Source organism: Panthera leo, chromosome D1, assembly GCF_018350215.1.
Source record: "Panthera leo isolate Ple1 chromosome D1, P.leo_Ple1_pat1.1, whole genome shotgun sequence".
Classification (NCBI taxonomy): Eukaryota; Metazoa; Chordata; class Mammalia; order Carnivora; family Felidae; genus Panthera; species Panthera leo.
The window spans coordinates 63,320,964-63,338,803 of NC_056688.1; the positions used below are offsets into that span (position 1 = coordinate 63,320,964).

The 17,840-nt window shown below is 45.6% G+C and overlaps 1 protein-coding gene across 1 annotated transcript; it reads right to left on the minus strand.

Moving 5' to 3' along the window:
- Nucleotides 1-7,589: 7,589 nt before the first annotated feature.
- On the minus strand, nucleotides 7,590-16,233 carry HPX (hemopexin). The gene is made up of 10 exons (XM_042905261.1): nucleotides 16,136-16,233; nucleotides 15,924-15,988; nucleotides 15,755-15,826; nucleotides 15,455-15,576; nucleotides 13,676-13,829; nucleotides 12,787-12,999; nucleotides 12,398-12,529; nucleotides 8,318-8,448; nucleotides 8,075-8,237; nucleotides 7,590-7,936 (listed from the first exon to the last, which is right to left on the minus strand). The coding sequence occupies exons 1-10, from the start codon at nucleotides 16,216-16,218 to the stop codon at nucleotides 7,677-7,679; spliced, it is 1,395 nt and encodes a 464-aa protein (XP_042761195.1). The 5' UTR covers nucleotides 16,219-16,233; the 3' UTR covers nucleotides 7,590-7,676.
- Nucleotides 16,234-17,840: the final 1,607 nt, after the last annotated feature.

Here is a 17,840-nt window from a genome sequence, read left to right on the forward strand (position 1 = left end):
TTGAAAGATGAGTAAGAATTATCCAAGAGAGGAAGGGTGTCCTCCTCATTCATTCATTCTTTCTTTCAACAAATAATTGTGAGGCACTGTCCTTGGTGCTAGGAACATGTAAAGAAACAAGAATACATGGCATTGTCCCCACATTCATAAAACTTGAATAACAGGGGAAAGAGACATTAACATGTGGTTAGAAATGTCATGACTATCTTGAAGGAGATGGACAGGATGCTAGGAGCAGACTAAATTTGGCCTGGGAGGTTTGGGAAGGCTTTTATAAGGCAGTGGCACTTATGAGAGGGGAAGGGGTAAAGGAGATGGAGGTCATCCAGAAGAAGAGGAAATCACTCCAAGGCTAAGGAGAAGTACAAGAAGGCCAATATGGATGTGAGAATGGAGAAGTATTCTCATCTTATTAGATGAGCTAGAAAGGTGGATAGGTACCAAATCAAAAAGGGCCTTGTATATTAGGCTAAGCGTTCTGGACATTATTTTAAGGGGAATAAATAATTATCAGAGGGTTTGAGGCAGGGGAGTAGAATGTTCCCCCTTGTATTTTAGAAGATCACTTCAGCTGCTAAGTGGAGAATAGATAGGAGGAGGGCAAAATTGGCAGTGTGGGGACCAGTTAGGAGGCAATTGATGTAGTCTAGGTAGCAAATAATTATAGTGGTGGGAGTAGGGATGGAGAAAGTTGCATAGGTTTAACAAAAATTCAGTAGGTAGAATTCACAAAAATAGTGATCATTTGATTGATTGGCTATGGAAGTATGAATAAAGAGATGACTTCTGGATTTCTGCTGGAGCAAATGAAAATCCAGAAATATCACCCATTTACAAATCAGAATACTTGTCTTCCCAATCCCATTGAGTAGGATGGCTGCAGTATTCAGGGAAATCTCTTCAGATAACCAGAGGCACACAGTACAGGGTGGGGAAGGTGGGGAAAGGAGTCTAATTACCTAAGATGTAAAAAAGGAAATTGTACAGTTCACACATAGTGCAGTTTGACCTACACACAGTCTTCTTGAATCCCTGATCCCTTCGTGAGTCTGCAAAGCTTCCTGAATAATGGGGAGTCAAACTGTGTCCTTCACCCATCCTTTCTCTATTGTATCTCTTCTCCATTTCTAATGCTCTCCATGGCCTCAGAGCAATCAATAGCCTATGAACTGCCTCAGATGCTCAGTGTGTGGTTCTGACCAATGTAGATCCCTCTGAGGCAGCAATCTTTTAAAGTTATTACTTTGAAACTATTAGGAAAAAACTTTATTTAGAAGCAAGTCTATCCAGGGGCACCTGGATGGCTCAGTTGGTTAAGCACTCAACTCTTGGTTTCGGCTTAGGTCATAATCTCACAGTTTGTGAGTTTGAATCCTGCATCGGGCTCCACACTGACAGCGCAGAGCCTGCTTGGGATTTTCTCTCCCTCTCTCTCTGCCCCTTCCCTGCTTACACACACACCTCTCTCCCTCTCTCTCTCTCTATCTCTCTCTCAAAATTAATAAATAAATAAACTTAAAAAAAAAAAAAAAAAAAGCAAATCTATCCAAAGTCACATACCAAGAATACTGGCTTTACGCTTTTTGGATTAATAAACCAGCCATTTAACATTACCAGGCAGTTGGCACCTGTGTCACCTATATGGAAGAATAGATCTTTCATCTCTATTAGCAGCAAAGACACTTAATGATGCAAAGGCAGCCTTTTATACCACTGTATATAAGTATTGCTTTGATATTGCAATTTTTCTTGTAGTTTATTCAATAAACCCTCTTCTGGGTGGTTGTTATGATTTGAAAAATCTATAAGGAGTAAAATATTTCCAAATATTATATGGAGTGGCATTCATAAGTCAGATGCTAGGCCTAGCAAGGACTTGCTTAATGCCCTTCTTGAACAGAACTATTTTAGTATATTCCTGGGAAGAGGATATAGGGTGAGAAGAGAAAAGGACTGAGGTGAAGTCTAGGAGTACCACCAGCATTTGGGGAGCCAGCAGAGGAAAAGAAGGCTAAGAAGAAAACTGAGAAGACACAGTAAGAGAACAATCAGCAAAGAGTAATGTCATGGAAGAAATCCAAGGGAGGAAAGACTTTCAAGGAGGAAGAAGTGGTCAACAGCATTGAATGCAGCAAAGATTTCCAATAAAAAAGTATCCTTTGAATTTGGCAACATTGAAGGCCTGGATCCTCATGATATGATCTGTGTCAGCAGAAAATGAGGGCAGAAGCCACAATGCAAGAACATTGAACAAATGAAAATAAGGAAGTAGAATAAATAAGTGCAGACCCCCCCCCCCTTTCAAGAAATTTGGAAGAAGGAATAGACAGCTGAAAAGTGATATGTGAATTTAAAGATTCTGGTTTTGTCTTTTTAAGATGGTAGAGACTTGAACATGGGTATAAATTACAAAAAGATACCAGTGGAGAAGATGAATTTGAAAATAAAAAAGATGATGAGGGGCACCTGGGTGGCTCAGTCATTTAAGCATCCTACTTTTGCTCAAGTCATGATCTCACAGTTGGTGAGTTTGAGCCCCTGATCAGGCTCTGTGCTGACAGCACGGAGCCTATTTGGGATTCTCTCTCCCTCTCTCTCTGCCCCACCCCAACTTTCTCTCTCTCTCTCTCTCTCTCTCAAAGTAAACTTTAAAAAAAAAGAAATAAAAAAGATGATGAGAGATGGAGGGAGATCCTGGAGGCAATAAGAGGAGATAAGATCAAGAGTTCATGGAGAAGAATTAGACACCTTACCTTTATGGGCTGAATGGATAGGAATGAAGACAAGGGTATAGGTAGGGTAATTAATAAAGTGGAGCAGGCAAGAGGTTGAGGGATTTTGCACCTGGTGATATCAATATTGTCAAAATCTTTATCTGAGGAAGGAATATGTTTGGATGAAGAACAAGAAAAACCTTATAAGGTGGGTATTACCCTGTCGTGAACATGTTGTTGCCATTGTTGTTATCTGCACGGCACCCACCCCCTTCTTATTGGTAACAGCACATCAGTTTTCTCTGAAGATCCATCCCCACCCCACTCTGTGTGGTTCAGACGGGAATCATCTCAGTCCCATATCCATGTCAGTGCTGGATCCCTAACCTAGCGTCAGGTCAAAGTGATCAATTCAGAAATGGGTACATGATGGAATATGAGCAGTTTCCTGCAACTGTTGGGCAAGAGGTGTTCATAGAAGGCAAACCTGGTAGACATCTTGCCACAGGGAAGGATGAGCCTGCCTGAACAAAGCCAACTCAAGGCAGAGCTAAGGGGTGGAGTGAGACAGACGCCTGACAACATCAATTTAATACCTATATTTACCTCTGCCTAAAGTCCCATAAGTCAGTAAATTTACTTTGTGCTTAATTAATACTAATTTGAGTTAGGTTTTATCACCCAACTCATATATGATGAATATATGTGGCAGATGCTGCCTATTGGTACTCATCCCCACACCCACTCTTCTGTAGCCTCCCCTGTACTAACCGGGCTGGAAATCTGAAAGCCACATTTCTCAGATGCCTTTGTAGCATGAGGAGAGTAGGGGGAAGGGAGAGGTGCCTCTGGCAACATCAGCAGCAGTGGTTCCTGCCCAGCAAAAGCAGAGGTGATTCCAGTAGCATCAGCAGTGCAAACTCCGGGCGCATCAGCAGCTAGTGCAGATTTGTAGGCTCCAGCTCCTTGATCCACTCGTGTAGATGTGTACATTCCAGCTCCTTGGTTCTTGGGCAATAACTTTTCTCCCTTTTCCCCCTCTAAACCAAGGTGAATGGTAGTTTCCTGGTCTCTGAATAACTCTGTTTTCCCTTTTATGCTTCTGCAGATCTCCATTACGTTGTTGTTGTTGTTGTTGTTGTTGTTGTTGTTGTTGTTGTTGTTAAGTAAGCTCAGCACCCGATGTGGGGCTTCAACTCATGACCCTAAGGTCAAGAGTCACATGTTCTACTGACCAAGCCAGCCAGCTGCCCCCCCCCCTTACAACTTTGTAACAAATTCTTTGCTTTAAATCCTCCTCTACTTGTTATATCTGGAATGATTTCTGTATTTTTATTGAACAGCCATCAATACAATATGCATTCCTTTTTTGCATACACACATGCATGTACACACACATACACCACTCACAAAATTCAGAGAGGCTAAATTTCTCAAATATACAGAGTTAGTAAGTGGCCTAGCTAAGATTGGAATTCAGACATGACTGATTCTAAAGTTCTCACTCTTTTTCTGACCTAACATTGGTTTTTATATTTCTTTTCTTTTTTTATAGCTAGATTAAGTAGAAATTAGAGGGGACAGAGAAAAGTATTGTTAAGTAAATTGTTCAGGTGATCAATCTTGATGTTCACCTAGGGTAAGGAAAGAATGGCTTTGAGGGGATGGAGGACTGGGAGATAATTAAGGGATCAAACATCTCTATAAAATCAAGGAGGTGGAGAAGGAGAATGTAGTTGTGCAGGAGGCAGAAACATAAGGATAAGAGGTTGTGGTCACAAGTGGGATGGTGGAACTTAAGGCATTTTTTTCACAGGAAGAGCAATTATGAATAATGAGTAGGGTCAGAGTTTGGTCATACTAATTGGATGGCTTCACCAACTGAGAGGACATAGCAGAAGGTTGGTAGATGATGGCCATAAGAATGGTATGGGGGCACAAGGGTGGTGCAGTTGGTTAGTCGTCCGACTTCGGCTCAGGTCATGATCTTACAGTTCATGGGTTAGAGCCCCACATCAGGCTCTGTGCTGACAGCTCAGAGCCTGGAGTCTGCTTCAGATTCTGTCTCCCTCGCTCTCTGCCCCTCCCCCACTCATGGTCTCTCTCTCTCTCTCTCTCTCTCTCTCTCTCAAAAATAAATAAACATTAAAAAAAAAAGAATGGTATGGCTTGGGGCAGCTGGGTGGTTCAGTCAGTTGAGCGTCGGATTCTTGGTTTTGGCTCAGGGCATAATCTTGTGGTTCGAGGGATCAAGCCCCATGTCAGGCTCCAAGCTGATGGTGCAGAGCCTGCTTAGTATTCTCCCTCTCTCTCTGCCCCTCCCCTGCTCACTCTCTATCTTTCTTTCTCAATATAAATAAACAAACATAAAAAGAAAAAAAAAAGAGAGGTATGGCTCACTTGCATGATGTCAAAGAAGGAATTTAGGAATTTAACCCGCATAGAAAGAGGAAGAGGGATACCTGGGTGGCTCAGTCGGTTAAGTGTCTGACTTTGGCTCGGGTCATGATCTTACAGTTCGTGAGTTCGAGCCCCACATTGGGCTCTGTGCTAACAGCTCAGAGCCTGGATCCTGCTTTGGATTCTGTGTCTCCCTCTGTCTGCCCCTCCCCCTCCTCTCTCGGTCTCTCTCCCTGTCTCTCTCTCAAAATAAATAAATATTAAACAAGAAAGAAAGAGAGAAAGAAAAGGAAGGGAGGGAGGGAGGGAGGGAGGAAGGAAGGAAGGAAGGAAGGAAGGAAGGAAGGAAGGAAGGAAGAGGGGCACCTCGGTGGTTCAGTCAGTTAAGCATCCAAGTCTTGATTTCGGCTCAGGCCATGATCTCATGGTTCATGAGATCCACCCCCGCATCAGGCTCTGCACTGACAGCATGGAGCCTGCTTAGGATTCTCTCTGTCTCTCTCCTTTCCCCTTCCCAACTCTCGTGCATGCATGCACATACCCTCTTTCTTTCTCTCTCAAAATAAACTTTTTTTTTTTAAAGAGGAAGAGAAATGGTACACATGTATATGGGAGTCATACTAATACTGATATTGTTGCCCATCTATTGGGACAGCTAAGGGAAAGGAGGGGGGACCCTGGAGCAGAGCCTGATCTCAGTTAAAGCTGGAGGTAAAGAGATAGAGAAGTGTATTAACTATGGAGTGTATAGAGAATATAGAGAAGCTTATTAACCATTGGGTGAATTCAAGAGGGTGCCATGAGAAGTTTGGGAAGGAGAGTGCAATTATGAGTGGGGAAAAAGAGCCACAGAGCAGTTTGGAGGTGAGATTTCTCACTTCCCCCTCAGCCTTCTATCCAATATTTTAGCAAGCCCTATAGACTGTCTTCTAAATGCTTCTTGATCCACCTACTTCTCTTCATCTCCATTACCACCCAGTGTCCAGGTCTATGTGATTTACCACCTAGTAACAGCACCAGTCTCCTCAGTGATCTCACATCCATTGTGGCCTCCTTTCACCCAGTCACAGTGATCTCTCTAAAATGTAAACCTCAACACTCCATACCCATGTCTAAAATCCCTCAGTAGGTCTTCATTGCCCCCAAAGACAGACAAAATCTTAGCTTCTTAGCCTGGCATGAACTCATAAGCCCCTGCTTCCTTCTCCAACCTCATCTCCCACCAGCCCTTCATCTAGCTCCCCTGAATTACTGTGGTTCCCAATCCTGGGTATTTCTTCTGCTCTGGCTTTTCTTTGCTTGTGTTCCCTCCTGCCTATAATGCTCCTGGAATGGTACTGCATAGTAGGCAGTGAATATATATTTGCTAAAGGGATTCCATACATTCTACTCCTCTTTTGAAACTCAGATTAAGTGTTATGTGTAAAGGCTTTCCTAACCCCTTCATCCCAGGCAGTGCTGGCTCCACTCTCTTTTGTATATACAGTCTTCCACCTTAATCTCTATCTCACTTTATTGCATTTGTCTAATGCCTTGTCTGGGGTCCCCTCTTGACCGTGATATAGAGTTGGAGATTATTGAGGGCAGGGACTTGTAATTCGTTGACTGACACACTGCTCTGCACATAGGAGGTAAGTGGATGAAAGAAGCATGAGTAGGATCTTTTCTGTGAGTTCCTTGGAAACAATCTAGAGGCTTCCAAGTGACAGAGCAGGTGGGAGAAGAGAATAAAGAGACTTAGATTTCCTCCTCAGAGAGGAGAAAGTTAACCTTGAGTACCAGAATTTCTGGATAACTGTTTAGACACCTCCAAGCTCTCTAGTATGATATAGTGATGGCCCTAGATGTAGTACATCAACTGAATGAGGCCCAGACCTGAGACTCTGGCCTTATCCTTACCCCTCAGACTGAAGGAAGGGCAGCCAGCCCTATAAGGATAATCATCCAGACATCATCAGGGATGAAGGAGAAAGCTCAAGATTCTTCTTGGGAGTGGACCCCACAGCTCTGGTGCCTCACCCCTGACCTCTGTTCCCAGCCCCAGCCAACCTCAAGTCCTGGGTCCATCCTGATCTAAGAGGCCCAGATTCATCTCCTTCCCTCCCTCCCAGCCACTGAGGCTGGTGAAGGAACCTTAGGCAGTCTCCTGGTCCAGTAGGACTGACTGGTGCATATCAAGAACCACTCTATGACCTGGCCTCCCAGTGCAAAGCCCTGTATGGCAGTTGGAGCTTGTCAGTCTACTGTTCTAGCCACCAAATTCCCACAAAACAAGGGGCCCCCAGGTCAGGAGGGGTTGGCCTTAAACCAGATAAGGCCGTGGTTTGGAGTGTGGATCTACTTCCAGGGATTTGTCTCTCAGCCCTCCCCTCCCTTGCTTCCCACAGCCTCATTTGAACTTGAGAGCCTCCAAAGAGATGTCATTAGCTTCTTAATTCAAAGGAAGAAGTGAGATTGTTCCACAACCAGGGCCCCTTGAGTCCAGCAAAGAAGCACTCTGGCTTTATTGTAAGGAAAATAGGCAGAAGGGGCTATGCCAGACTCATGTCAAGAGCCCTCCTCTCAATGACTGCAGCCCAGGAGGCTGTCCACTCTCAGGGGCTGGGGTAGGGTCTTGGCTGTGTTCAGTTTCTCCACATCACTGTAGCAGTACAAATTGGGGCCATGGATGAGGTACAAGCCAAGGCCGTTGGCAGAACATGAGTTGGGGCCAAGGGACTTTTCCACACACAGGGCCCCATCAACCTTCTCATGGGGCCAAGGAAGCTCCGTCCATGTGGCTCGGGCTCCTAACTCCAGGTCCAGCCACCACAGCTTCCGTCCTGGGAAGAAGGCATCAGACATAACATGGCTTACACATCATGGGGATCCTGATCTTGCCCTTCTTATGCCCTGATGGGGATCTATGCCATGGAGATATAGCAGCATAAGTCACCCTTTAGTATCCAGATGCCCCTCACCTGCCATAATGTGGAGCCGAGAAGACCCAGGACAAGTAAAGGCTGCATCTACAGCCTCAAGGTTGATCCCATGAGGGCTCCCAAATTCCTTCTCCAGCCTCTTTGGATAACCATGTACTAGGGGATAGCCTCCTTTAGTCAAGAAGATATATATCTGAGTGCCCTGGAGGAAAAAGGACATTAATCAGCATAGAGCTGGATATTCTCCCAGTCACCATTTCAAGCTTCTCTCTCAACACATACCTGGATCAGGTAAAGTTTATCATCCCAGGAAAAGGCAGCATCCACTGTTGAAGGACCCTGGGGCCACTGATGGACAATGGGCCAGCTGTGCCACCCATCCCGGCTGGTGTCCAGACGCCAGTAGTGGGACCCTGGGTATCAGAGGTACCTTTAGTGCTGGTGGTAAAAGGCCAGGCAGTGAACAGGCAAGTAACAGGTACAGGAATAGGTCCTGAGAAGGAGGAGAGAACATCCAGAGGCCAAGAGTGAAGAGGCCAGGTGAGAGGAGCTAGAGCAGGACTTCAGCAAAGTTGGGCATGGTGACCTGATTGGAGCTGGAGTCACTGGGGGCCTGACAGAAGGGCAAGCATGGAGAACAGTGGCCAAAGTCCCAAGAAGGTTGGTGGATGCTCCCTACGCATCTCAGACATCCATGTACAAAAGTACTACAGATGAGACACAGTAACCAGAAGTTGAAAGGAAAGCACCACAGCACACTCCCACTGAGTGTTCTCATTCTGGTGGTGTTCTCTAATCCCTTGAGGTGACAGGAGAATGAGGGAGTAGCCAGACCAGCATCCTCATTTTCTTCTCCCCATCTCATAACAACTTATTAAAGGAATTGTCTAAGTTCCCATTTATCTTTCCTTCCTTACCCCACTTCACTTACACTTATGTCCTCCTCCATTGAAACTGTACTTTTCAAGGTCGTCAGTGTCCTCCAACTTGCCAAATCTAATCGTCGATTCTGTCTCCATCCTGCTCCGCCTCTCAGCAGCATTTGACTGCTCACGACTCCCTTCTTGAAAGATCTTTTTTTGGATCTTGGCTCCTGTGATACCAGCCTCTTCCAGTGTTCCTCTAAATTTTTTTTGACTATTCTTCTCTTTAGCCTGGTATCTTATATTGGAATCCTCTAGTTTGGGCCTTGTCACTACCTACACTCACTGCCTTGGTGATTTCACCCAGTCCAGGGCTTTAAATACCATCTTTATGCTGATGACTTTTGATCTGTCTTCTTCAGCTTTCATGGACCTCTCCTTTGAGCATCAGGCTTAAACTAAACTGCCTACCCAACATGTCCATGTGGGTCCATTAGGCACCAAAAGCCTACCCTGTGCAAACTGATTTCTGCCCCCTGCCAAATACATACACGTATGCGCACGTGCGCGCGCACACACACACACGCACACACGCACACACACCCCTACTCTTTCCCTAGTCTTTCCCAATTTTAGGAAAAGGAACTACCGGTCACCTAGTTGCCCAGGCCCCAAAAGCTAAGTCATTTCTTGAAACCTCTCTTTTCCCTTCCCCACTCCATCCAATATTCAATCCATTGGTTAATGCTGTCAGCTCGAGGGGTGCCTAGGTGGCTCAGTCAGTTAAGTATCTGACTCTTGATTTTGGCTCACGTCATTATCTCACGGTTTGTGACTTTGAGCCCCTCACTGGGCTCTGTGTTGACAGCACAGGGCCTGCATGGGATCCTTTCTCTTCCTCTCTCTCTGCCCCTCCCTTTCTCTCATGAGCGCTCTCTGTCTCTCAAAAATAAATAAACTTTTTTTAAAAAATGCTGTTGGCTCAACCTCCAAAATATATTATGATGACTCCTCACCACTTCTGCTATTATCCTAGTCCAAGCTGTTATTGTGTCTAATCCGGACAACTGCAAGAAGTACTAGCTGGATTCCCTGCTTATACAATTGTATCTTTAATGACTTGGGTCCTCCAGGATGATCTTCAAAAAATAAGTGAGAACATATCACAGTCATGCTCAAGGCCCCCTCCTGGCTTTCTTTCACAGTTGAAAATCCTTATCAGGCCTATTTAATCTGGCCCCTGCTTCCCTCTTTTCAAACCACTCACCTCCTCCCTCACTGTTCCTTAGCCTCACTGGCCTCTTTTCCTGATTCATCAATGTATCTGCTGTCTACCTTCCCTAAAATGCTTTTCCTCCAGTGCTTTATGTACCTAATGCCTTTTTATCACTGAAATCTCAGCTCAAAAGCATTTCTTCAAAGAAGGGGACCCTCATTTTCCTCACCTCTATCTCATTATCCTGTCCTAATTTCTTCGCAGCTTTTTTTGACACCTAACATTTTCAATTTCATATTTAAAAACATCAACAATTTTTAAATCCATACCAAATGGTATTTGAGAATAAGAAACATTCTGATGTTCCCAGAACACTTCACAACTACCTAAATTATTCTTTTCTTTTTCTTTCTTATTGCCCTGTCTTCCTTAGTCAAGCTCCATGAAGGCATGTGTCTCATCTGCTGTGTTGGCTACTGTATCCCAGTGCCTAGAAAAATGCCCAGTGCCTCTCAGGTGCTCAATCATTATTTGTTGAATAAATAGCTGATGTTCTCACCCTACCCACAAGTTCTCTTTATAGTTGTTTACTGGGTATGTCATGGAGACTCCGTATCCACCTTCACCTCCTTACGAAACTACCCTGCTCGTGGCCCCTATTTTGAGAATGGGCTGTGGTGCTCTTTGTACAGAGGAAATAAGTGATGAGCCCCTTTTCCATCACTAGCCAATGCACACACTGACCAGCAATCACTTCAATGTGGTCTGGAATAAAAATATGGGCTGGGTCAGATTTGCTCTCTGGCAACCCAAGTAGGAAAAAGAGTAAGTGAGGCAGTTTCCAGTTGGATCTGAGGCTAAAAGATCATGAATAGAGAGAAGGAAGAGGGCATGATGGTCCTCGTGCAAGCCAACATTGTGAAAAGGCGGGAAGAATAGGTAAGAAGCTATGACGCAGAGAAAGAAAGATATATTGGAGAGAAGAGAGGACCAGCCCTATGCTAAGTAGCTGAGTCACATGAATGTTTTCACCAAGATAGTGAATTCTCACTTCAGCTGGGGATTTTTAACATAATGGTATTCTCTCCATAGCTGGTACTCTGTCATCAACTAGGGAACATATCTAATACTTTTGATTTGGGAGTACAGCTAAATTCTATTCAGGGCCACATGGCCTGGAGGTTCTATGATCTCTCCATGGCTGGGTATTCTCTCTACATCCCCATGTGGTCCCTATGGCCCTGATTTCTCAATGATCTCTACCTCCTTTCCTTTATCTCTGTCTCACTTTTTCTGTGTGTTCTCCTGGTGGTCCTATGCTTTCACCATAGCTTCATGGTCTGATAGTTATGTGTTCTTACCATGGCATGTATTTACAGTATAAGTCTCTATTTTCACTGCAGGTGTGTGTTTCATCATGGATGAATGTTCTCATTATAGCATGCGTTTCTGTTGTGGAGATATACTTTCCTCATGACTGTGTCTTTTTCAGTATAGCTTGGTAGTCATGTCTGATCAGATTTGTCCAGGGTTTAGGAGCAAAACAGGATTTTCACCATTCTGTGTTCTCACCACTATTTTACATTTGTACCTGATCATACATTTATCTTGGGCTGAATGTAACTTGGTTGCTTTACTCCTTCTCTTGGAGCTATCCTCAAGTGTGGATCAAGACTCATCACTTTGTGCCTCACTAAACCCAGAACATCCCTAGGTATCATTACATGGCCTTTACCAATTAATGCCACAGGTCTGGAGAGAGGTGTCTCCCCAGTCACTAAAAGAAGAAACCTCCTTGGGCTAGTGAAGGTATAAGGGACCCAAAACATGTTGCAGGTTCTCAGCAACAGGAACACCTCATCCCCAGGTAATGCTGTGCCCAGAGGCCTGAACTAAGAACAAGCACTTGGAAAAAGATGGAACTCCTAAGGATATACTTAGGGGGAGCTAGAGGACCTGGCAAGATGTGCAAGAGCAAAGGGAATATAATATAAGGAGTTATATGGCCCCACAGAGGGCACAGACCTGAGAGTAGAGGGTACTGGGAAGCAGACAGGTAGATGAAGTTAGAGGCCTGGGCAATGAGACGAGGTTGAACAATATGCATCAGAAGAGATGAGGAATAAAAAAATTGCATGCTGAGGATGCTAAGGATGGGGTCCAAGGGGACAAATAAGGGATGCAGTGATGAAAGTGGAGGAAGTACATCAGAGATGGGAGATACATGCGAAAGAGATGGGAGGAATGGAGGGCAGAGATGGGGGAATTAGGGTTATCTCTCACCACTAAAGGCATACGTGGCACCATGGTTGTCAGTCAGCAGTGCAGATAAGACTAGATCTGGGCCACAGCGCACATCCCTATGGCCAGGGTGGGTACCATTCCCATGGCCTGTCCCATTCCTGTGTCCATGGCCTGGGAAGAGAAATAGGTGAGGGGGAACACAGAGGGAGGTCAGAGGTCAGAATGCAGTCTGAGGTGGAAGAGATGGCAAGGATTAGTGGGAATGTAGGCTTCTCCCACAGGAGGACAACTGGGAAGATCCAGCATGGAGATGGGGCTAGGGCAAGGGCCAAAGTACTATACCAGAGAGTTTAGGTAGGAGCTGGGGTATGAAAACTCAGGGGAGGTAGATGAATTCCAGTAGGTTTCAGGGGCTAGGGCTTTCTCACCTCTGCCAGGGCAGGGTATGAAGTAGTCTCGAACATCCAGAGGGTACTTTGGAAGCACCTCTCCCGTGACAGGGTTGAAGCGCAGGAATTGGTTACCCCGGAAGCAGTAGTAGCGGCTGAGCCATCGCAGGGCAGAGGAGCAGTTCCCAACAGCCGGCCAGGAACGCTCCTTTGTGGCTCTCGTAGTCGAGTCCCAGAACCATGTGTGGTTACCTTTGTCCGATCAATCAACAAGCATTCAGTGGGCCAGGCTACACCCTCCCTTATACTTGCACTGGGCCCAGGCTGGGCCAGATATGATCCTGGCCATGTGAAGCTCACAGCCCACAGGGAAACAGTTGAGAATGATCATACAATAAAATTCAGCAGGAAAATGCACATGATTGGCTCAACAAGTACGGTGAGGAGAGAGGGAAAACTTTCCAGAGAAGGTGATATTTAAATTAATACCTGAAGCAGGAGTTACAAGGCAGAGAATAGGAGGAAAAGGAACTCCAGAGAAAGGAAAGTCTGAAGCATGAAGCAAATTGGGTGTATAGGGAACAGCATAGTGTCTCTGGAACTTCATATTCAAGGTAAGGGCATGATGAGTGTCGAGGCTGGAGGGTCAGTAGGAACTTGCTCATGGAGAACCTTATATGTAAGACTAAGGAATACAGATTTATCCTAAGGGTCATGGGGAACAGTGAAGAACTTTTAGCAAAATTGCACCATTACCTCACCCAGGATGACTTCCTCTCCTTTCCCTATTTGACCTCTAGATCATAACTGGCATCTCTATTTCTTCCCTTCCTTGGGAAGCCAGATGGTGGCTCTACCATCCCTGTGTTACCTCAATCACCACCAACTGACTATTACTCCAGTCTCTCTTATTCCTGCCTCGACTGACCTTGGAAGAAGAGGACACCCTCATCTTGGCATTCCCCACGGTGACATTCCACAGCTGCATCCACTGGGGATGGAATTCCAGGAAACTCTTCTTGGAGCAACTTAGGATATCCTTTCTCTTTCTTCTCCGGAGGGTACACCCAGACTTTGTCCCCCTGCATATAAATCACTCTATTTTTAACTGTGCACCTCCACATGCTGCCATTCTGCATTTACACACAACATCTTTGATATATTGCATCTATACAATGTCCTCCTGTAGGCCTACACACTTTCGATCCACCTGTGGATAACAATGTGCTGACCCCTTGCACAAATACTAGTTTGTGCAAATCCCACCACTGTTGCTATAATACATGCACACATCTGGCTGTGTACAACCAGAGACTCCCATGGCACACTTATCTGTAACACCATTAGTCTTGGCAAACACATCCACACACATAGTCATCCTGCAGTCATCCATCCATTCATACATTCATTTGTTTATCTATGTATTCATCCATTCACTCAAGAAACAGTTGCTAAATGACTACCATATGCCAGATATTGTGAAAGGCACTGAGGATAAAAGGATAACAAGATTGTCTCTGCCTTCAAAGAGTTCACTGTAGAAAAGCAGAAAGGATCCTACAATCCTAGCCATGCAGCCACCAAAGTGGAAACATGTGAAGTGCATTGGGAATATAGGCAGAGTGTTTAAGCTTACTTAGAGAATTCCTGGAAGCCTTCACAGAGGAGGAAGCATTTAGGCCTGAGTAGGAATTTTTCAGGTGGACAAGTGTGGAAAGGGTGTTACCAGCAGAGGGAGCAGAGGGAGCAGCCAGCACAAAGCCTGCACAAACAACTACATGTAGTCTCATGTAGCTGGCACACAGTGAATGTGGTGGGGGAGGAGAAAAGCTTGGAAAGATAACCATAGGCCAGAACTCGAGCCCCATGTGTACCTGACTTGTAGGAATTGGCACAGTGTGGTACCACTTAGTGAAACAGGGGACACAGCAGGAAGGGTAGGTTTGTGAGAAAGATACTAAGTTCAGTTTGGGAGATATTGAATTTGAGGTGCTACAGAACATCTAAGTCGAAGATGTCTGCAGGAAATAGGAACGAGATGTCTGGAGCTCTGGGAGATATCCAGATCTGGTGTCCACAACACAGAGAGTCCTCAGAGCTGTAGCAATGGTTGAGATCACCCAGGGAGGGTATATCTGGGACAGATCTCCAAGGAACATACAGGGACTGGCTGAGGATAAGAGCAAGAAAGAGGCAGGAGGGGAAATCAAGCTGGCAGCAAGGGCTGCCCCAAGCACACAGCACCTTATGCAAATTAGGAGAAGGCACCCCTTCCTCTGAGCAGACATAGCCTGAGCCAGGGCATGGGACTTGGTGAGCACAGAAGACTTGATTTCATCTTCCACTCACACCCTAGTCAGATGCCATTGTTATGAACAGCCTGGCCACCATACAAAGAGTACTTGATGCAGAGTCATGGAAATCAAGGGAAGAAATTACCAGGAAGGAAAGGATGGCCAAAAGCATCAGGAGTAGCAGAGAAGTCTGTATAAAGATTGGGCCTGAAGAATAGCCCCTGGATGCTGTGCCTGCCAGGTCCACATGCACATACACTCGCTTGGCTTGAGCTTCTTCAGGAAAATAAGGCATAGGGGGAGGAAATCTGGAACCTACAGGTAAGGAGTCCATGCTAGGGCCACCTGTGGGAGGCTCTATAATGTCCATTCTAGCCCTTCCCGGCCCAGCCCTGACCTTGGCCCAGAAGTACCTTGATCAGGAAGACACTGTTGTGACCACGGCGGAATGCAGCATCCACAGGGCTGGTGAAATTCTTCCACCTCTCTGAGATTAACTCCCGGACCCATTTGTGACTCTTCCACACGAACTCCCCTGAAAAACACACACTCACTGAGGGACCCAGAACAAACATTTGGCCTACTGAGATAGTTACAGAGAAGCTGTGTGTGATACCCTCAGATAATTTCTGAGATCTTCCACAGACAGATACACCCTCGGTGAATGGGACCAAGTCTGAAGTCCCAAATGCCCCAAACCCAGCCCCTCCTACCTTTAAAAAAGAGCATGGCCCCATGTTCATCCAGGGTGGTAGCATCAAAGCTCCAGCCATCCGAACAGGGTTCTGGGATGGAGGTGGGGAGATGCAAGTAAAAGACCAGTCAGGTAATACAATGCAGAGACACAGACAGACAGACAGATTCAGGGAGTTGGGGCCTCACCTGTCACATCTGGGTTCACTCTGGCCCCACTCCCACCTTCAGCTCCGTTCCCAGGGGTACCATCCCTAGAGACAAGACAGATAGTTGTCTGGATCCACTGGGCCAAATCCCTCTCCTTTAGCTCCTGTCTTCAAACTTGCAGGGCCCTAAAAACTGGCCCTATCCCACTTTAGCCCAGTCCCCAGTCCTTCCCCAACCCCAGCTTTACTCACGGAGGAAGAGGGTGGGCAAGGGTCAGAGACCAGCACAGGCCCAACAACCCCAGTGCAACTGGTACTCCCAGTGCACGAGCCATGCTGAGATGCCACAGGATAGCTCTGGGCACCTGGATGAGCCCCCTATATAGAGATGGCAGCAGCACCACCCCCACCACGAGCCTGCTGAAACTCCAAGTCCTGTCTGTCAGAACTATGCCAATATTGGCTGATTACATCAGCGCAAATAAGGTCAGGGTCTGGACAGAAATCTGAGTCCAAGACTAACTCTTCCCGGCAAGAGGCCCCATCCCCCTTCAATGACTTTTGAGCAGTAACTAGCCCCTGCCATTGATGCCCAGTTGTGACTCTCATCACCTTGGTGATGGATCCAGGTGCCCATAAGGTCAAGGAAGGGCATAGATGGATTGAGAAGCACCTTTCTGTGGTTGGATTTACCTCTATAATGGGGGAGGAGAGAAGAGGAAATTACCACTTTTGTGTACTAAGTGTCAAGCCCTGCTCTAAGATAGCTAAAGACACTGATACTTACACATATTTAGCAACCAGACATTCATACAAACATACTTAGACATACTCAGAGAACAGCTTTTTTCCAAGCTTTATCAAGGGTCTTTCTGGGGGCATTCCCAAATCTCTTCAGCTTTGCCCTTAATGGGTCAATAATATTTCGCTGTCGCCAAATGTCCAAGTCCTGCCCCCAGCCCCACCCCTACTGGCAAAGAGCTTTGAAAAATCACCTGGGAGGGAAGGGCTAAATGGGGCAGAAAGAGGTGTCTCTCTCCCAGATTGCATTTCTAGTAATTAGTCTTTCTTGGTAGTTTCCACCTTAAGGGAAAAGTACTTTATTTACCCATCACAGAATAAATAGAACTGTAACTGGGGTTTCACAATATTTACTGCTGAGTCTTGCTTAAATGCTATCTTCTGAATGAAGTCTTTCTCGACCACCTTATCTAGCCATTTCAGACACTTGCATATTTCCTTTATGTCACTTATTAAATCTTGAAATTATTTCATCTATTTATTTGTTGCTTTGTTTGTTTGTTTTGCCCATCCTGTTTACCATTACATTCTATCCATCTAAAATAGTACCTGGTGCATAATGGTGCATAATGGATGCCCAATAATTATTTGTTGAATGGGGGAAAAAAACGGATTTCAAGTACTGACTACTGTTGCTATTATTGCAGTCAAATTTCTGACAATTTGTTTTCCTTCTGGGGAAAGGGGTATATCAGGAATTGGGGGTGTGTTAATGATGGGAAGCATATTGTGATCAAGGAGTCATATGTCCCCTTGTCACTGCCCTTCATCTGATGGTCTTGTTTCTCTCTCCAGTGTCCCATCCCCATATCCTTCTCTCTCTCCAGCCCTGGTATCTCACCTGCTATCTCTAGTATCGGCTATCTTCAGTACTCCTTGGGGCCACTCCCAAAGCCTGCCCCATTTCCATCTGAGACTTGGCTGCTGAGTCAGGAGACAAATATAGGCAGTCTGGTATGGGCCAGGCTGAGGTTCCAGGACCCCTATTCCCTAGCCCCCCTGAAAGGGGCCTGATTCCTCTCAGATGGCCCTATGCCCCTGACATTCCCCTATATAACCCTAGCAAAAGTCTCAGATCCCTTCCTACTCTGCAAAGTTTCCTCCCAACAGAAAAACAAAGATTTCTGGGACCTCTGGAACAATGTGTCACTAGGCC